General features: G+C 51.5%; 9 protein-coding genes across 9 annotated transcripts; 2 read left to right on the top strand and 7 right to left on the bottom strand.

Annotated features, from left to right (window-relative positions):
• Window positions 1-183: 183 nt before the first annotated feature.
• POX_g08920 (uncharacterized protein) lies at window positions 184-684 on the bottom strand (the record flags this gene model as incomplete). Its single annotated transcript, XM_050117687.1, has 2 exons — window positions 184-579; window positions 658-684. 2 exons carry the CDS (start codon window positions 682-684, stop codon window positions 184-186), a joined length of 423 nt encoding a protein of 140 aa, XP_049965831.1.
• A 264-nt stretch (window positions 685-948) lies between these two features.
• Window positions 949-3620, top strand: POX_g08919 (uncharacterized protein; the record flags this gene model as incomplete). Its single annotated transcript, XM_050117686.1, has 2 exons — window positions 949-2389; window positions 2443-3620. The coding sequence occupies 2 exons, from the start codon at window positions 949-951 to the stop codon at window positions 3618-3620; spliced, it is 2619 nt and encodes an 872-aa protein (XP_049965830.1).
• Window positions 3621-3765: 145 nt separating this feature from the next.
• On the bottom strand, window positions 3766-5254 carry POX_g08918 (uncharacterized protein; the record flags this gene model as incomplete). The annotated part of the gene is made up of 2 exons (XM_050117685.1): window positions 3766-5175; window positions 5240-5254. 2 exons carry the CDS (start codon window positions 5252-5254, stop codon window positions 3766-3768), a joined length of 1425 nt encoding a protein of 474 aa, XP_049965829.1.
• A 470-nt stretch (window positions 5255-5724) lies between these two features.
• Window positions 5725-7413, bottom strand: POX_g08917 (Efflux pump dotC; the record flags this gene model as incomplete). The annotated part of the gene is made up of 2 exons (XM_050117684.1): window positions 5725-6719; window positions 6807-7413. The coding sequence occupies 2 exons, from the start codon at window positions 7411-7413 to the stop codon at window positions 5725-5727; spliced, it is 1602 nt and encodes a 533-aa protein (XP_049965828.1).
• A 965-nt stretch (window positions 7414-8378) lies between these two features.
• On the bottom strand, window positions 8379-10068 carry POX_g08916 (putative secreted protein; the record flags this gene model as incomplete). The annotated part of the gene is made up of 3 exons (XM_050117683.1): window positions 8379-8467; window positions 8526-9724; window positions 9809-10068. 3 exons carry the CDS (start codon window positions 10066-10068, stop codon window positions 8379-8381), a joined length of 1548 nt encoding a protein of 515 aa, XP_049965827.1.
• Window positions 10069-11049: 981 nt separating this feature from the next.
• On the bottom strand, window positions 11050-12525 carry POX_g08915 (uncharacterized protein; the record flags this gene model as incomplete). The annotated part of the gene is made up of 3 exons (XM_050117682.1): window positions 11050-11147; window positions 11209-11423; window positions 11501-12525. The coding sequence occupies 3 exons, from the start codon at window positions 12523-12525 to the stop codon at window positions 11050-11052; spliced, it is 1338 nt and encodes a 445-aa protein (XP_049965826.1).
• Window positions 12526-12813: 288 nt separating this feature from the next.
• Window positions 12814-13338, bottom strand: POX_g08914 (uncharacterized protein; the record flags this gene model as incomplete). Its single annotated transcript, XM_050117681.1, has 1 exon — window positions 12814-13338. The coding sequence occupies one exon, from the start codon at window positions 13336-13338 to the stop codon at window positions 12814-12816; it is 525 nt and encodes a 174-aa protein (XP_049965825.1).
• An 868-nt stretch (window positions 13339-14206) lies between these two features.
• POX_g08913 (putative coatomer subunit alpha) lies at window positions 14207-18354 on the top strand (the record flags this gene model as incomplete). The annotated part of the gene is made up of 8 exons (XM_050117680.1): window positions 14207-14236; window positions 14344-14393; window positions 14465-14784; window positions 14855-15190; window positions 15253-16219; window positions 16278-16873; window positions 16941-18025; window positions 18100-18354. 8 exons carry the CDS (start codon window positions 14207-14209, stop codon window positions 18352-18354), a joined length of 3639 nt encoding a protein of 1212 aa, XP_049965824.1.
• A 557-nt stretch (window positions 18355-18911) lies between these two features.
• POX_g08912 (Mitochondrial FAD-linked sulfhydryl oxidase ERV1) lies at window positions 18912-19682 on the bottom strand (the record flags this gene model as incomplete). The annotated part of the gene is made up of 2 exons (XM_050117679.1): window positions 18912-19422; window positions 19540-19682. 2 exons carry the CDS (start codon window positions 19680-19682, stop codon window positions 18912-18914), a joined length of 654 nt encoding a protein of 217 aa, XP_049965823.1.
• Between the last annotated feature and the right edge of the window lie 192 nt (window positions 19683-19874).

Here is a 19874-nt window from a genome sequence, read left to right as displayed (position 1 = left end):
TCAGGCATCTGCCTCCTAAAGATGAAGCTTGTGATCAATCCAACACCACGTCCGGTTCAGGACAAGTACCCGCCGAATGAACGCCAGAAAATGCAAATATGAACAAGTCCCCTGAGATATGGCGCGCTGCATGCAACCATCGATTATTATAAACAAAAATGACGGAGATCCATCTCGAGCCCCTCATGCTTTTGTCGCCTTGGCCGCGCCACCTTTGCCCTTCGCCTTGCGCTTGCTGCGGTCTCGCTTCTTCAACCCAGTCATTCCAGCTTTGCAAACGTCCGCATATCGTGTGTAGAAAGCCTCAAGATCCTCCGGCTTCACAACTGTAGAGAACTTGACTTTGTTTGTTGAAGATGGCTTCTTGGCAATGCTGGATTCCTTGCCGGTCGATTTAGGGTTAGGAGCGCTGGTGTTGCCGTCCGTAGCCCGGATCAAAATCGATGGTGGTGAGTTGGAGACGCCGTCAACCAGGGGCTTTGAGAGAGAAACACGGAGCCACGAGATCTTTGAGAGGTCTTGTGAGTAGACCCGCAAGGGACGTGAAGAACTGGAAACAGAAGCCAGGTTAGCGGTGTGCTGCGCAATGGCAAATGATCACCTGGCATTGGAACCCCAGCCGAGGCCTGATTTTCGACTCATTCAGGGCTGACAGACTTCGTCATTGCTCAAGTGAGGAGCCATTGTGGAATTGAAAGTTTGAGCGGATGTGCAAGATTATCGGTAGCTGTTGGATTTCTAGAAATCAGAGGTGGTGGTTCACGACCATCGATCAGCGGTGGCATCAATCGCGGGGGGGGCGGGATCCTCCGCTGTGTGCAGGCCCGCCGCCCGCCTCGGGCTTTTGACGGGCAGAAAATGTGGCAGTCGAAAAAAAAGTTCACTGACCGCCATGCTATCGGAGCCTTCTGAGACCGAAGAATGGGTTCAACCTAACACTCAACCACGATGCCACGGCCTCAGCATAATACCACTTCCCTCCCTCGGGGCTTACGTGATGAGCTCGGTATCAGAGATACATACGGTGACAAGAAGCAGAAGCGAAATGGCCCGGCAAGTCGAAAAGAGCGCCGCCGAGAAGAACGAAACAATAAGAAACCCGGCAAACCAGCAGCCGCGCCTGCCAGGAGGAACACCCACTGGAGTTCTGGTTCCAATGGATACCGCAAAAACGAGGATTACCGTGGAGACCTGAACGAAGACTCTCTTAGCGAAGAAGACACAAACGACAGGCGGAAAGGCAAGAAAACTTCAGCGAAACCACAGCAATTACCAGCCTCGAAGACTGAACAACATAGGCCACTCGTAGTGGTAGAAGAAGAAGAGGACGAGGACGACGATGACGAAGGGAACTTCGATGACGATGAGAATGACATTGAGGACTCTGACGAGGCAGACGCAAACGTCCCACGGGCAAGTCATATCTCGGAAACGGTCAGATCTAAGATCGCCCAAGATGATGCCGAAATCGCTGCTTTGGAGAAGAAGCTTGGTCTGAAAAAGGGGAAGAAGCTCCCCAAAGCCTTTGCTGAAGATGGTCTTGAGGAGCTGATGGGAGATTTGGCTGAGATTTCCGATGATGATGGCAAGAAGCGGAAGCGTGAAGCTGATGAGTGGCTTCAAAGCAAAAGACAAAAGGCTCTGCAGCGTCAGGCACCAGGTCCGGAGACGGACGAAGATGAAGATGAGGATGAAGACGATAGCGATGACCAGATGGATGATCTGGACAAGGAAATCTTTGGATCGGAGGATGATGAGGATGAAGAGTACGCAGACGACAGCGACTTTGACGGGTTTGACGAGAATGAGAAGGAGCAGCCCAGACAACGGGAAAACCCATATGTGGCGCCTGTTTCGAAAGTCGAGCCTGCAGCTGCCCAGAAGTACATCCCGCCATCGTTACGCGCTCGTGGAGATCCAGAGAGTGAAGCGCTCACTCGACTGCGCCGTCAAGCTCAGGGACACCTCAACAAGCTTTCTGAGGCGAATCTAGTTTCCATCCTGGGAGAGTTTGAGAAGCTCTACCGAGACTATCCCCGCCAACATGTGACCTCCACGTTGATCACTCTGCTGATGACTTTGATTGCCGAAAGGTCGGCTTTGAATGACACTTTCATTGTGCTCCATGCAGGTTTCATTGCCGCGGTCTACAAAATCATGGGCATGGACTTTGGTGCTGAGATTGTTCAGAAGATTGTCGAATCTATGGATGCTGGTGGTGACGAACGTGGCAAGTGGGAGGGGAAAGAGTACATCAACCTCGTCTCCCTCTTGTGCCAACTCTACAACTTCCATGTGATTGGACATCCTTTGATGTTTGATTACATCCGGCTGTTTCTGGAGGAGATCAATGAGACAAACACGGAGCTTCTGCTCAAGATCATTCGGAGTAAGTACAATCCTTGATGACTTGGGGAAATCGGTTTGCTCACGCAGTCATAGACGCTGGTCCCCAATTGCGCCAAGACGATCCCTCTGCTCTCAAAGATATTGTTCTCCTCATTCAGCCTGCTGTCGCCAAGATTGGCGAGGGTAATCTGTCAGTGCGGACAAAGTTCATGATCGATACGATTACCGATCTGAAGAACAACCGAGTCAAGTCTGGAATTGGTGCCGGGGTGACCTCGGAGCACATTACCAAGATGCGCAAGATCTTGGGTTCTTTGAACAACTCCCGTGTCATTCGCGCCTCAGAGCCAATCAACATCACCCGGGCGGATATCCATGATTCTTCCAAGAAGGGCAAGTGGTGGCTTGTTGGTGCAAGCTGGAGAGAGGACCCTCTGGTCTCTGCTCGCCAGGAACTATCTGACCTTCAGGCTAAGCGTGCCGATGCGGTGGAAGATGATAGCGAAGCCGAGCCGGACTTGGGCGAAATCGCCAGAGCCCACCGTATGAACACAGACGTTCGCCGGTCGATCTTTGTGGCAATCATGTCCGCAACAGATTACCAGGATGCGCAAGTGCGTTTGACGAAGCTGCGCCTGAAGCGTGCGCAGGAATTCGAGATTCCCCGCGTTTTGTTGCATTGCGCCATGGAGGAGGAAGCACACAATCCTTATTACGCATTGATCGCGCGACGTCTCTGCGGAGAGTCTGGCCGTCGGCTTAAGATGTCGTTCATGTTCGCTCTGTGGAATGTCTTCAAGCGAATGGGTGAGCAGAACGACGACGAGGATGAAGCGGAGTTTGACGCCGACGATGAGGAGACAGGTGTGAGCATGAAAGCCGTGGTGAATCTGGCCAAGATGTTTGGTATGCTCATTGCCGATGGAACGCTCACTCTCAGCGTGTTGAAGAACCTCAATTTTGCCTACCTCCAGCCCAAGACCAAGACTTTTGTGGAGCTCTTGATCATCAGTGTCATCCAGCAGTCGCAAAAGCAGAAAAAGAGCTCGAAAAAGAAGCAGGCAAAGTCCGACTTTACCGACACAAGAGACGAGGAGACTCTTATGCAAATCTTTTTGCGAGTTCAGGAGACTCCCCAGGCTGCCAAAGGCCTGATCTATTTCATCCGCAAGGTTGTTGCGAAGACCGATCTTGTTACTGAAAAGGAGGAAAAGCTGGTTCGCTGGGGCTGCAACGTGGCGGTTGATGCACTGAAAGCCGTCAAGGAATGATTATGTCAGGATGGGAGCCATTTGTGATATCATGTTCTGCTCAAAACAATATACCCCTTGCTATAGAGAATAAGCACCAAACTCATGGCTTTAGCCGCCACGCATTAATCTTGCTTCCCAATTATGATGTCGTATCTGGTGTGAACTAGGTGGCCCTCTGGACAAGCTCCCACTGCATGGAAACTAGCCACTCTTCGGATTCGGTAGGTCTGCGGACTTGAGCCATTGGGTCTAGGACGCCACTGGCAGCGTATAGCGCTTGGTATTCAGCCAAGGTGACATACCACGAGAGACCTCTCTGGACTCCCAGCAAATCCCCCGGAGAGATTGTGTCTGAGGACTCGCCATCTCGCGATGGCGGCTGTACAACTCTTTTTTTCGACCGAGGGGGTCCCATGAGAACGATATTGAAATACTCGTTGTTCAGCGTATCTTCATTTGATAAGACAGCGACCTTCTCAGCTCGAATGAATGATAGTGCACCCGAGCCACTAAGAACTGCGGGTCTCACTTCAAGGACACGAGCAGCTACAAGGAAGCAATGCAATTCGGCAGATTGCCTGCTCGACATGTCAAGACTCTGATTCGAACCGACCTGCTCATGCCTGGATCCTGTCTCAAGAATCCAGCTCCGCACCTCAGCTGCCATCCCCCCGGGCACATAGCCCATCAATCCTGACCGATTCTTCCCACGTCGATGTAGCGACTTCGAAGATGGTGAGAACGGGGCAGGGATGTCGTCTTCTGTATGTTTTGGGGATGGCGAACGCGGAAGCACAAAGGTAGGCTTGCGCCTCTCTAGTGAGCTGGACTGTGTCGCCGAGGGACTTTCAGCAAGGAGTACAGGCTGACTGCTTCGTGGCTTTTGCGACGACAGCATAAATCGCGGCCTGTTTCGAAATGGTGTTTGTGTGTTATTACCAGGTGTCTCGACAACCGGTGGCCGTGGTCTTCCGTGCGTGTCGGGAGTTGCCCGGAGGCCGCCCACGCTCCCATCCTGCGTAACAGCGGGCCGTTGAGGTATTCGCGGACCTGGCGTTCGCATCGCATGCGGTATTGGGACTTGTACCTCTGGCAAGGGCGAGAGTGCCCCGTCTAGATCATCACCCACGCTCGCTGGGGGTGGGACACCCTGCATGGAGAGACGTACTCTCTTGTTGCCGTCTCCGGCTGAGGCGAAGCGTGTGCCGGCATCTCTGGCATCATCATATCCAGGTGTTTGGGAATTTAAAGGTGGAGAGCTTTCGATCTGATCGGTTGCAAGTCCCGACTCTCCCTTTTCTCGGGGGTCTACATTGTCCAACCATTTGTCGTCCTCCGAATCATCGATCGACTCCCTCTGTCGGCGGGACTGGGTAGTGCTTGATATAAGCTGCACGACTACATCATTCGTAGGTGAAGCTGTGGACAGCAGAGCAGTTTCATCGTCGACTATGTCTATATCGCCCCTGTGTGGTGTTGACTGCGATAACAAGAACCGCGGCGAGTTGGCAAACTGTGGCCCGCTGCGTCGTGACGGAGGATACCGGCGGGAGGGGCGGAAGGGGGACGGGGTCTGGAGTCCTTGAGATGAGTACAGAATTCCAGACCGACCGAAATAAGGGGACTAACTAACGCACCACCGGCGGAGGCATTTGATCAATCACAGAGGCTGGTGCAACGCGTCGTGGCGCGTCGACATCGTGGAGATTGAGGTTGGAATTCAACTCGGGCGGCTCAGGTGATGTCAGAGCTGATAAGAAATTGGAGATTTTGGGGTTTGGCAGGCCTGCACTGCGGGGAAGCTTATTTTGGTCTAATCTCCTCAAGTATCATCGCCCATGTCTTTTCACTCGATGGATGCATGTGCTTGCTTACTACTATGTTGACCTGATGATAGTAAATTTCGTAATTGTTTTTCAATTCCCTTGAATTTGTGGTACTGCGAGACATGCTTGAGTCAAAAGTAGACAGTTTCCACCTTTTCTACGTTTGAATGGCAAGCTCGAGAAGGCGTAGAAAGGGCCCGGGGAGATTTATTTCCTTCGCTAGTATTAATAAAAACAAGTTTCGATGAAATTCAATTCATTCAAATTATATCCATCTATGTGAGTACTACCATTGCTCATTTTTCCGTGCTCGCCTCGACATCTGTGACTTCCTCCTGAGACTCCTTCTTCTTCAGCACCTTCGGCTTGATGAAGCATGTGGCGGCGATGGTGAGAGATGCCATGCATGTGTAGAAGATCCACATGTTACGCAGACCATGCACGTATAGTTTTTTGTCCTCGACGGCCGTACTACTGTTGTCAATCGCCGTGGTCAGGCTGTCGGAGTGGAGGGTCTGTTGGATCAGAACAGTTCCAATCACGATTGAAACAGAAGTAGATAGATTCCGCAGGAATGAGAACGCCGACATTGCTGCTGCAATATCTGACTGACGAAGGTGACTCTGCAATGCAATCATGGGGCTTTGGAACAAGACTCCAGCTCCAACGCCCGCCACAACTTCAAAGATGATGATGCGGACCCACGATTTACTCACCCCCAAATCAATAAAGAGGCCCGTACCCAGCGTCAAAAGAATAGTTCCCATGAATATTAAGGCCCGATAGTCGCCAGTTTTCCGGACATAGAAGCCACCAAAGAAGGTTGATATCGACATCGGGATGATCAGGGCAAAGAGGGTGATACCGGATATCAAGGGACTGAATTCAAGGACCACCTGGTAATATAAGGGCAGGAAGAAGTCGAAAGATATGAAGACGAAGGAGTGGAAACAAGCGACCACAAATGAGGCCACAGAAGTTCGCTTTTGGAAAATGCGAAATGGGATGAGAGGGTTCTTGGCGAATTTGGCCTCCCAAACCATGAAAAGCACCAGGATGGTCGCGCCAAAAACGACAAGCAGAATAACCGTCGCAGATTTCCATGGTAATAGCCCACTCGAGCCCGTCTCGAGTCCGTATAAGAAACAGATGGTTCCGCCGATGATCAATAGGAAGCCCGTCCAATCTATACTTCGTATTCCATTGGCGAGGGACTCCTTTTCGATGGCCACATTCAGCGTAAAAAAAAGTAGGACCAAGACGACTCCGTCGAATGGAAGATTGATATAGACTGTCATGTTTTCAGAATGTTAGCAAGCTATCCTTCTCTAGCAGGGATACAGTACTTCAAAATGATCTGAGGAGAAAGACAACTCACAGCACCATCTCCATCCGATCCCGTCAGTAAAAGCACCACCCAGCACAGGGCCAATGGCACTTGCCAATGCAAAAGCAATCCCAGTGAGACCATAGTACTTGGGTCGATCTGCAAGTGCAAATACATCGCCAATAATGACCGTCACGAGAACAATCGAGCCGCCACCTCCCAGTCCCTGCACGACTCTCCCAGCAAGGAGTGAGACACTCGAATTGGCCAAAGCACTCACGAGGCTTCCGACCATGAAGATCGATACAGCCACCAGGATACTAGACTTTCTCCCAAAGATGTCTGAGATCTTGACCCAGACTGGCGTTGAAGCGGTTGTTGCCAAGGTATAGCTGCTTCCTATCCAAGCGTACTCTCGGGAGGTGACATTGAGATGATTCGCGATGGTCGGTAGTGCAGTGGCGATGATGGTCATGTCAAGCGCACCTAAGAAAAGAGACAGGCAGAGCGATAAAATTAAAACTCGTCGCTGCCATGGGCGCATTGGAGGAGGCTCAAAGGTGGATGCGTGAGTGTCAAGGCGCTCAACATCTTCCACAGCAGCCGTCCCTTCCACGACAACTTTGTCCTGCGTCGAAGGCTTCATTGTATCTGCCATGATGTGCTCTCTGAGGCTAGGTGAGACAGAAGAAAATAGTCTCTAGAGCAAATTTACCCCAGGATTTCATCGTGATAAACTACTCGTGCCCGCATTTACTCCGAATACTTGAACCCATCCCCACTCGGGACCACTTGCCGCAATGTGAGGATCGCCAAGGGAGGCTCTGGTCTGGGCCAACAGGTCATTCCGTGTAGTGTGAACATTACCGATTCTGGATTAGATTCCTCCATTTCTTCCACCAGAGTGGAATACGTGATCTTATTTACTTTTGTCCAGAGAACGAAGGACATGGATGAACCGCTGATCCATGCGATAGCCGGGCCCAGTCGCGATGTGGGTTGTGCTTGTCCGCCGGCGCATGAAATCTTGGCAATCACAGCCAAGGGAACAAACCCATTGGACGGCATCTTTCAAAAGAGAGTCTTTCCTGCTTCCTTGAAAATTTCCGGTAAAATAAAGGTAGATACCTAGAGATCTGCAAGACAGAGTCATAGTCCGCCTTTTGCAAAATCGTCTAAGTAACATTCAGAGACTCGTTTAATAGTTGAATATGGTTCCAAGCATGTGCCGAGTCATGACGATAGTTTCGGGATTTCCACCACAGTCCAACTCATGAGTCATGCGGTGTGCATAGCTATCACAATCAAACCTAGAGGGTTGGAGTCAGGAGTCCTTGAGTCTTTTTTACAAGAAAGTGGGAATGGTACGAGAGTGGAAACCGTAATTAATTCTGGTATTAACAAGGACGGCCTTGCAAGTGAATGCTAGTCATTTGCCCTTCAGTGATTCTTGACATCCCGGCCAGTGGAGAGTGGCCGTAATCTGTCAGAAGCCCACAATCCGAGTGGCGACTCGAAACTAGATTGAGTACCTCGTGTGCCGCAGCGACGTTCACGCTAATTGAGAATTTGGAGAATTGGCTCGAGTAACGACAGAGTCCACTCATCGGGCTCGCATGCCTTCTAGAACTTTATTCGGAATACCAAGGCCTGTGTGTCGATGTTGTATCCGGATCCGTCTTTGTATGAGAACTTTCCCGAATTCATATGACCTAGACGGCACTGTCAGTGAGAATGCTCCATATGAAAGATAGTGGATGGTTTGCGTACCATTTTGAGTGATAAAATCATTGTCACTGAGGCTGAACAAGAAATATTCCTGCGGCTCGCGTTGCTTGTAATGATGTTCCTCTTTGGATGGATGTACAGGCACGATTGCCAGGCTTTCCCATTTCTCGTTCAACAAGTAGCGATCCTGTGGTCCACCATTATGCAGACGGAATTTGGCCAATTCGGAATCCACATTGAAATCGAGGAAAGGGCAGTACTCGGCCGGAGTGATGCCGGCTTTCAAGACACCATTTGATGAAGCAATGGCACCCGTGGCAGTGTCATAGTCACTTTGATCTCTGAAATCGGTGACTGAACGGTTGTTCAGTACGGAAAATATGTCTGCCTGACGGTAGACGGAGCGCGACTCATCTTGCCCGTGTCCGAAGCCTGAGTCTCGTGAAAGGATCAAGAAATCGCCCGTGGGCAATTGATGAATCTCTGACTGTGAAGCAACTTTGTTGGCCTTGCTGGCGTGTTTGGAAGTATAGTCGATGTATCTCGGCAGCATCACGACCCATTCATGAATAAAACGAGGCGTTTTGCTGGAGATATCGTACGCCAGCATGCGAGCAGGCTCGCGATTCTGCTTTTCCGGACCACCTTCCTGATCAAGCGAGCTTTGTATCAACGTGTAAAGTGTCTTTCCATCCGGTGAGACGGTGAGACCCTCGAAGCCCTGGTTATTGTTTCGCCCAGACTGGGTCTCTTCGGGATCCGGTTTCTCAGAGGGATTATACAAAGGAGGAGAGTCGGCGCTGAAGCTGACTGTACCGTTACGGCGAGGCAAATAGGCCTGGGGAGGCTGAATTGCGAGCTCCATGCGCCCAGAGGCACTGAACTTGTAGACGTACGGACCATACTCGTCAGAGATCCAGAAGCCGCCGTCCTGAGCCAGCGCTAATCCCTCTGCGTCTATCGCAATCCTTTTGCCTCCCTTGCCCGAACCTCCAAAGCCGTCGCCAGTGTAGGTTGCCACTGGCAAAGGCGGAAACCCGGGGTAAGAGGCCGCCCCAAGCGCATCGGCATCCAAGCCTGTGGTGGGCTGACCGTCCGGACCGGTCAGGAGAATCGTGTCAAGATATTTCAACCGGAGATTAGGCTCAGATGGATGTCTTGCCGAGGCCTTGTGGGCCAATTTGAGGGTCAAATCAAATTTGTGAATCCGCCCTTGGTAGTTCAATGTACCATTGGTATTCCTGAACAAATGGATGGTGAGTTCCCCTCTCAAGTTAATAAGAAGGTGCGTGTGCCCCTGCAAACGCTCAGCAGGTGAGACTCACCAGCCACGATCCGGAATTGCGTAAACTGTCCCGGAGTATTGCTCACCGTTCAACTTACGCCATGTCGACTGGTCAATCGCAATTGAACTGCCAATACCCCCAATGGTATCACCGTATTTGTCTGTTGCGTCGGATGGGATGAAACCATAACCCGCCAGGCCAGTATATTTATGAGTAGTACCCGCGCAAGTGGTTTGGTTTATCACATGGGCTGCATTTGCGACCGAAGCCAGGAGTGCAATGGTGAATGTCGTCCTCATAGTCACTGCGAGTGTCGGGATACACCGAAGAAAAACTCATTCATGGGCGGAAAGTGAGAGAAATTCATCTTATTTATCTGGATGTTGGAATTTGCATCAAAAGTTGTATGCTCCGAGTCGCACGCGACGCTAGACGGGAACTAGGATTTCCACATCCCAACGTGCAATAAATGGCGATCGTTATTCGCCAGACGAGATTGACTTCGCCAAGAGTAAGCGTGGCACATCGCCAATCGAGTTTCTCAAGCGTCTGAGCCGCAGTTTCCCCAATAAATTTCGAAGGGAACTGCGTTGCTTACAAGTCGTTGACTTGGAAATCCGCATTGTCGCCCATCATACTTCGAGGACATGAGCTGTGGACTTGCCAAATGCCGAGCTCTAGGGCCATGGCGTATTTAACATGTTCGACAGGTGCGTTTGGCAGTGATTTAGATGGACCCGCCAATAGGCACATACCATCATGGCTGCCCAGTACATTGGAGGAAGTATGTACCTATCAGATGGGGCCAAATCTTGGACGTCCTGACCTACACTGGAAGTGTGTTGCGGACTCACAGGGTGGAGGCTGCCGCCTCAAAAGCTATGTCTTTCACCATTTACGTAGTTTTCTTCCTACAAGGCTCTCAATGACCCATTGAGGCAGGTACTCCCATCGAAAACGTCCATCTGAACTCAAAGGTCAAGGAATCTCTCCCAGCGAAAGATCACTTCGAGATAATTGCCGAATGTTGTCTGTTATATAACAGTAGCTCGTAGCTCTGAGTTGCGTGAATGCCCAACAGAACTGAAGAACAATACTTCTCCTCGCTCGCACTTGCAATCTTCCTTCATATGAATGACTTGCTTGCATTCCCAATCCCACACAATTGCAAAAAAAAAGTTCCTATCAAGGGACGCGGAGCCCTCGGGAAACGATTTCAGGTGCATTACGGCCAAGCAGAACCGTTCACGGCGGCCGATGTCGGAGTTTTGTAGTGACTTTTACTCTGTTTCATGTTTCACTGCCACTCCCCATGTTGTAGGTACTCCGTCATGCTTCTTTGCATCGAGGCCAAGATCTTGGAAAATGGTGTCATCGCCTATGTTCAATTGAATTAGCCCCCGGCCAAAGTCAGAGGTGATTGACCGATGCAGACTAACCACTGAGCGCGTGCACTCGAAGCTCATTTTCATGCTCCAACTCCTCCAATTCCTCTCCCGGCTGGCTCTCGTGCGGTTTCTTCTCGACCTCGGCGGTGGCTGCTTTGCCCAATGAATCATGCGCCTGGCCAATCATCAGGATCTGGGCGTTCGGATAATCCAGAAATTCTGGTCGGAGAGGTGCCCATCGTAGGTCACGGAACTGCTCCATAATGCTAGTTATTCAAGGTCAGTCACTGCTGATCTCCCACTCATCTGACACTCAGTGCGCCATTTTCGCATGGAGACTCACGAATCAGGATATTTTGGCTGGTCGGGAAGTTGAGCGGAGACGGGTCCAGGATATTTAGGATTCTTGGACTGAACGATAAAGCTACCGCGCTTGTGCAGGCCGAAGTTTTCTTGAAGGTCTCCGGGGTCCGAGGGAATCGTCAACAGATAGGCTAAGTGGGAGGCCCGACCTGCGGATGTGATAGCATAGACACCCTCTGCGAGCGGTTGAGCCTCTTCAACATGGCGCTCACCCCGGGTGGCCGTCTGGTAGGTCGAACCGGCAATGAAGTGTTCTTGGAGGTCCTTGACTGACTGATTCGATTTCTCCACGAAAGCCATGTCGCGCTCGCTACCAGACGTAGGGAACTTTTTTTTCGGAAGGACTAATAGGCGACATCGGGCTTCTCGGTCCACTGATCCCTGCACGGAGTCCAGCTCAGCTCCAATTGGGGTCGGTCTGAGCACGAAAAACGTGCGCGCAATGTCCTTCATCCCGTGAGGATCGTCGACATTCACACGTGCACGATAAAAGAAATAGATGATGCCCTTTTCGAGGATATTAGAAGAAACATTTTTCTCCCGCTCTTCAGACTTATGGACGCCCAGCTCAGTCTTGGAGTCCGTTTCAGCATTTTCGAGGGCCACAGAGGTCGAATTTGCAGAGGCAGCTTTGTCTGCACTCTCCTGTCTGGGGGCTGCTTCCTGCGGACCCTCCTCTGCTCGTTCCTCCTTCACTAAGTCTTTGCCCGGCTGCTGAGGCTGAGTCTTCATATCGGGTGCTGGCTTTTTCTCCAGCTCACTAGGATCGGACTCCTTGTCTGTCTTTGTCTCATCCACCCTGTTCTGCTGCTCTGCACCAGCTTCCTTCTCTGATTCCTCCGGTGATTTTCGCCGTCGCTCCTCGATCTTTTCTTTCTTAGGCTCGGAAGTAGCAGTCTGAGAGGCCTTTCTCTTTGTACCCGCTGACGCTTTTCCACCTGTCTTGTGACTAGTCAAAGCTTCGTTGGCCTTTTGAGCCGCTTGGCGCGACGACGTACGGACCATGACTGAGTTTTGATCACTTCCGAGAGCGGATTTCGGCGGTTGGTCTTCAGGAATGAATTATGCGAAGTTGACTGTTTCCATGTGGGCAATAATGAATGCCTTATTGCAAGGGAGATTGCCGGACATGGACAACTGACGTATAGATGAAGCCGGAGACTGGGAGCGCACCCGTGAGACATCAATGACGTCATACTTTGTACATACTTCAGTCTGGAACCTGAGCGACCCTTCAACAAACACCTCTTGTCCCTCAAGGATCCTCCATTCCTGACCGTAAATCAGCAAGCCTCAGTCAATGTCCATCTCATCGACCGTGGCAAATTCCCTCGTAGCTTCCCTGTTGCTGGACGAGGGAACGTCCGAGCTCGAACTTTCCTGAGCACAAGCGATGCGGTATTCATGGAGAGGAATGGTTGAATGCTGACCCTTGAGCATATCGTCCATCGCTTTACTACGCCTGCGACGCCTTTTTGGATGAAGACCCCATCCAGGCAATGTAGGATCTCCGTCTCTTATCTTTGATTTGGATCGGTGAAAGCCTGGATGACACGGGCCAGTACTAGCCGCTCCAGCTGGCTTTCGCTTTTGACCTCTTTTGGTAAAGACGGACGGAACTTCTTCACCAAGCAGAGTTTCGTCCCCTTCCACAGTATCGCCAATGCGCTCGACTACCTCGGGCTGCCACAGCTCAAGCTGGTCGGGGGGACAAGGTAAAACCAGTCGTCGCGGTAAAGATGCAGGCTCCGGTGCATCGTCGGCAGGCTCCTCGATCGCATAGGGCCGCAAGACTTCGACATTACCCTCCGTCGCCATCTCCTCTGTCGAATCTTCGTGAGCCGATTTGACTGGTTTGTCGTCAGTCTGCACGCTCCCGTCTGTCACCCGTGTAAGCAAGCAATCTGTAGATGAAAAAGAGTATCTTTTGATATCTGGTCTCTGGCGGACGAATCTCCTTTCCATTCTCAGCCCAGGTGCTGAGCCGGATCTGCAATGTACCCGTGTATAAAGGCGCCGACGGTACTTCGATCACATCACGTCATAGAATTGAAGAAAGAGGGAAAAGCTCGAACAAGACGGAGTTTTCTGGCGAATGAGTACCCCTTCTCCCTTGAGACGGTTCAATCTGGGATATTGAGGTCCAGAAAGAACTTCGCTGTGAAGCATGAGTTCAACTGTGAGACGTTGGAATACCACATTATGCGAGTCTTCCAGAGGCTTCTAGTGGGGATAGGGGAAGCTCCGGTTCCCCAATCCTCGATGCGTGCGGTGGACGGCTTCTAAAACACCTTGATCCACCAAGCAAGATGTGAGTATATACAGTCACGCACGAGCTCCAGCGACTGAACGTAGCCAGTCATAGTGCCAAAATTGAAGCTAAAGATCATTTCCCATTCAATGTCAAGCTATCCATTGTGGTCACTGCTCGAGCAATAGTCTACTAAAGACCCCTGCTCACTCACCGCCCACGGGTTGATTGGCCACCGCCTTACCCACCCACAATTGTGTCCACGTTTAGTTTACCTTCCCTGCTCTTCAAGCATAGACCTCCACGACCACTGCGACTTACTTGTCTCGACGTTTTACGCTTTCTGTTGAATGCAGGGGCTTTCTCTGTTGACTTAATTTCTCTCGTGTGCGGAGCTTGCTGCTGTTTGGTGCGGCTCCGGCCAATTCTTTCAAGATGCAGTCTTCCCCAAACATGCTCACTAAGGTACGCCGCCCCTCGATCAACTTCAACATTCGACAACGAGCTCTCCAGATCGTACATAGGGGTGATGGTTACAATTGGACTATACTGACATAATGTGTCTTCCTTAGTTTGAGTCAAAATCTTCCAGAGCAAAGGGAATCGCATTCCACCCGAAACGGTACGTCGAGTCCGCGGGGACACAACAACACGCTGGAGCAGTCGCACTAACCTGTCTTTGTGCCTCACCAGACCATGGATCCTTGTCTCCCTTCACTCCTCCACAATTCAGTTATGGGATTACCGGATGGGAACTCTCATCGACCGATTTGAAGAGCACGATGGCCCTGTCCGAGGAATCGATTTTCACCCCACGCAGCCCCTGTTCGTCTCCGGTGGTGATGACTACAAGATCAAGGTCTGGAATTACCAGACACGGAGGTGTTTGTTCACATTGAACGGGCATCTGGACTATGTGCGCACCGTTTTCTTCCACCCTGAGCTGCCATGGATCCTGTCTGCCTCCGATGACCAGACCATTCGCATTTGGAATTGGCAGAATCGCTCTCTGAGTAAGTTAGAAGCGCTCGGTACTCTGCACGGTTATCCTTTGCGACTTGCTAATATTCCGTGTAAATTCAGTCTGCACCATGACTGGACACAACCACTATGTCATGTGCGCTCAATTCCATCCTACAGAAGACCTCATCGCCTCCGCGTCACTGGACCAATCCGTCCGCATTTGGGATATTTCCGGCCTGCGAAAGAAGCACTCTGCTCCTACCTCCGTGTCCTTTGAGGATCAAATGGCTCGTGCCAATCCCAACCAAGCTGACATGTTTGGAAACACCGACGCCATTGTAAAATTCGTGTTAGAAGGCCATGATCGTGGTGTGAACTGGGTGTCATTCCATCCGACCCTGCCCTTGATCGTGTCCGCTGGTGATGACCGTCTGATCAAGTTGTGGCGCATGAGTGGTGAGTTTTGTCACCCAACTTGCCTCCGTTTTGTAGCAATACTGATTACATGTTCTCTGCAGACACGAAGGCATGGGAGGTTGACACGTGCCGAGGACACTACCAGAATGCTTCTGCGTGTCTTTTCCATCCGCACCAGGATCTCATTCTTTCCGTTGGTGAAGATAAGACGATTCGTGTGTGGGACCTCAACAAGCGCACTTCTGTGCAGTCATTCAAACGAGACCTCGACCGATTCTGGGTAATCGCCGCCCATCCGGAGATGAACCTGTTTGCTGCTGGTCACGACACTGGTGTTATGGTCTTCAAACTGGAGCGTGAGCGTCCCGCTTCTGCTGTGTACCAAAACCAGCTATTCTACATCACCAAGGAGAAGCATGTCAAGTCTTACGATTTTGGCAAGAATGTCGAATCCCCTCCTATGTTGTCACTCCGGAAGCTTGGCTCTCCCTGGGTCCCACCTCGAACCCTCTCATACAACCCCGCTGAGCGTGCCATTCTGGTCACATCTCCCACCGACAGCGGCACCTACGAGTTAATTCACCTCCCTCGAGATGCAACGGGCGCTGTGGAGCCAACTGATGTGAAGCGTGGCCAGGCTACGTCGGCTGTCTTTGTTGCGCGAAACCGATTCGCCGTCTTCAATCCTGCAAGCCAGCAGGTAGACATCAAAGATCTTAGCAATTCTACCACGAAAACCATCAAGCCCCCCGCTGGTACAACTGATATTTACTTTGGCGGCACTGGCTGCCTGCTCTTTATTACGCCTACCACGGTCACGCTTTTCGATATTCAGCAGAAAAAGCAGCTTGCTGAGCTTGCTGTCAGCGGGGTGAAATATGTTGTTTGGTCCAACGATGGTCTTTACTGTGCCCTCCTGAGCAAGCACAATGTGACGATTGTTACCAAGACTCTCGAACAGGTCAGCACCCTGCACGAGACTATCCGGATCAAGAGCGCAACATGGGACGACACTGGAGTACTCATCTATTCAACCCTTAACCACGTCAAATATTCCCTGCTGAATGGGTATGTAATCTCGCGGATGATGGAGTGATGTGCCAATATACTAACCACGGACTTGCAGCGACAATGGAATTATTCGAACACTTGATCAGACGGTCTACTTGGTCCGCGTTAAGGGACGGAATGTGTACTGCCTTGATCGCAATGCTCAACCCCAGATTCTCGCAATCGATCCTACAGAGTACCGTTTCAAGCTGGCCCTTGTGAAGCGGAATTATGACGAGATGCTCCAGATCATTAAGACTTCAAGCTTGGTTGGTCAGAGCATCATCTCTTATCTTCAAAAGAAGGGCTATCCTGAAATTGCTCTTCAATTCGTGCAAGATCCACAGACTCGATTTGATCTGGCCTTGGAGTGTGGAAACCTTGAAGTTGCGACTGAGATGGCCCGTGAACTTGATCGGCCACAAATTTGGAGTCGACTGGGGGCCGAAGCATTGGCACACGGAAACCATCAGACCGTGGAGATGACCTACCAGAAGCAGCGCAATTTCGACAAACTTTCTTTCCTCTACCTTGCTACGGGTGATCAAGAGAAGCTTGCTCGCATGGCAAAGATCGCGGAGCACCGGGGAGACTTTACTTCTCGTTTCCAGAACGCTGTTTATCGTGGCGACGTTGAGGATCGCATTCAGATGTTCAAGGAGGTCGACCAGTGTATGTAATTTGGTGGCTCGCTAACTCTGCTTTTTTTGAAACTTCCACGATGCTAACCTTTGCACAGATCCTTTGGCTTACCTCACCGCCAAGTCTCATGGGTTGACGGAAGAGGCCGAGTCCATTCTCGAAGCCTGTGGTCTCACGGAGGATCAAATCACCCTGCCGTCCCTCCAGGAGCCCCTCAAGATCGCGCACCCTATTGCTCCCACCTTCAGGTCCAATTGGCCTGTGAAAGCCGCTGGTCACTCTTCATTCGAGAAGGCCCTCCTGGGGGAGGTCGGTGATGAGGAAGAAATTGCCGCCGATTCTTTGGACATTCAGGACGATGAGACAGCGGCAGTTGTCACCAAGGACACTATGGAAGAAGAGGAGGAAGATGCTTCTGGGTGGGACATGGGAGATGATATCAACGTCGAGGAAGATGTTGAATTTGTCAACGTCGAAAGCGCTGAAGCTGGCGCAGGCAGCTCTGAGGCTGATCTGTGGGCCCGCAACTCGCCATTGGCAGCTGACCACGTCGCTGCTGGTTCGTTCGATACGGCAATGCAGCTATTGAACCGTCAAGTCGGTGCGGTTCAATTTGCTCCTCTCAAGGAGCGATTCCTCGAGATTTACAAGGGCTCCAAGACCTATTTGCCTGCCTCCAGTGGTCTACCACCCCTGGCCAACTACGTGCGAAGAACCATCGAGGAAACGGACAGCCGCAAGGTCCTGCCCCTGATTCCCCGCGATCTCGAAACGGTGGCCAGTGTTGATCTTCAGGAAGGATACGCCGCCATGCGCTCCAATAAGCTCGAGGACGGCGTGAGGACATTCAAGCGCATTCTCCACACACTGCTTGTCAATACCGTCTCGTCCGAAAGTGAGGTTGAGCAAGCGAAGAAGATCATCTCCACTGCCAGAGAGTACATTCTCGCCATGTCCATTGAGTTGGCACGTCGTTCCCTGTCTACCGATACTCCCGAGGGTCTCAAGCGTAGCCTGGAGTTGTCGGCGTACTTTACGATTCCCAAGCTTGAGGTTGCTCACCGCCAGTTGGCTCTGATGGCAGCTATGAAGCTCGCGTTCGCCAACAAAAATTACAACTCCGCGCTGGGCTTCGCCAACCGGATGCTTGCCAACGGTGGATCCGCCAAGCTGCTGGATCAGGTAAGTTGATGACGATCATTAACCCAGGAACCACTGGCCTGTGCCTGAAATCTCTCGACTAATTTTTTGAACAGGCCAAGAAGATCAAGGCTCAATGTGAGCGAAACCCCCAAGATGCGATCGATATTGAGTTCGACCAGTTCGCCGAATTCGATATTTGCGCCGCCTCCTTTACCCCGATCTTCAGTGGTTCTCCCTGCGTGATTGATCCCTTCACGGGCGCCAAGTACCACGAGCAATACAAGGGTAGTGTTTGCCGGATATCTGACGTGACCGAAATCGGCGCGCCCGCGAGCGGCCTGCGCCTGTTTGTTCCGACTCAATATTAGAGCAATGGACTTGGGCTCACGCCACATGACGAAGTTTGACGGTTCTTTCCCATCCCTTTCTTCTATCTCTTTCTTGTGCGGTTCCAAAATAGGTTCCCTTTCCGTTGCCCGTGGCTCCCCCTCTTCCGCGGTCCTCGGGGCTGTCGTGTCCTTGTTGCGGCGCCTGTTTCTTCCTAGGATCACGAGCGTGTTTGGCGCTCTTCGTCTCCCTTTCTAGACGTTCCTGTATCGGAAATTCTAATTACTTAGCGGTGTCAATGTGTACGCGAATGTTTCATGTTTCAGTCCCAGCCTTGCCCCCTAGGTTGAAGGTCTTGCAGCCATCAATATGCCCTGTTTAATCCAAACACGTATCTTGGGCCAGGACGTAAGCGTACATATACATATTGGGAGATATTCTGATCCGGGACATCGTTCCGAGTTGACGGTCAACTGGAAGTCAGAGGGAGGGGAGAAGGCCTACACGGCGACCTGGCGCCCCTCTCCATAGCTATCATACAAGAATCCGTGCCATCCGTCATGGACGACCAAGTCAACAGGCGGAGTTTGTCCCCGTTTCAGTCGCATCGGCCATCCTTCCAACCCGTCCTCCATCTCTCTTCCCACAATCGACAATCAAACTCCTTCTTCCCCAGCTTGCGGTTCACCTCGTTATGGGCCTCGCACATCCACCATCCGAATTCCTTGCGCCCGCTCAGCTTCGGCTGATTCCGACCACTCGGGTGTGCCATCCACGCTCGGAAATCATCTGCACACACCCAGCACGGATATAATTTTGAGAAGAACTTGAGAAACCCCTGCATGTCCTCTTGGTGTTGCGCCGAGGCCTTCTCCGGATATGTGGCCGCCATCGTGTGGAGGAGCGTCCACGTCGAGCGGCCGAGTTGTTCCACATCCGGCGGACAATCCGCCGGCAACTCTGTGGGTTGCGGTGTAGATCTGGCGGCTGTGGCCGGCATTGATTGCGTGGCGGAGGATGTCGAGGAGTCTGTTTTGGAGGAGGAGGAGGATTGTTGGGCTTGTTTTGTGAGCGCGCGCCATGAGGCTACCGAGGTACAGGTCCGACAACTGTGTAGGGAAGAGAGAAAGAAGTTAACACATGAATTCGCCCTTCCCCTCGCCCATGAGATGATCGCGTATGAAGGGCTAGATTCAAATCGAGGGGGAAAAAGAAGAGACACTTACGGCTTGCCATCCTTGTCTAGGACGACACCCTTGGGTAAAGGTGCTTTGGAGTCGGTGCCGTGCGACTCGTCGGTGGATTTGGGAAGCGCCTGGTTGAAGGCGTGCGATTGCGCCCTGAATTGCTCCGGTTGTGCTTCTGTCATTTTGTGGGAGTTCTTGAATGGGAGACTCGGATCAGATGGCGGACGAAGAGGAAATGCTGTGAAAAAGCAATATATGTCAAGATCTGCAGGTGGGTGATGCTTCTGGGAGTCGTGGAAGACCTGCGAACAAGCTTATTTTGTGATTTCTAATGCGGCGGGCGGCTTGTTCGGCTGACATGCGGAGCTCCGGGA

The sequence above is a fragment of the Penicillium oxalicum genome, chromosome VII (assembly GCF_001723175.1).
Source record: "Penicillium oxalicum strain HP7-1 chromosome VII, whole genome shotgun sequence".
Lineage (NCBI taxonomy): Eukaryota > Fungi > Ascomycota > Eurotiomycetes > Eurotiales > Aspergillaceae > Penicillium > Penicillium oxalicum.
The sequence above is the reverse complement of the archived record's forward strand: the minus strand, read 5'-3'. Positions and strand labels throughout refer to the sequence as shown.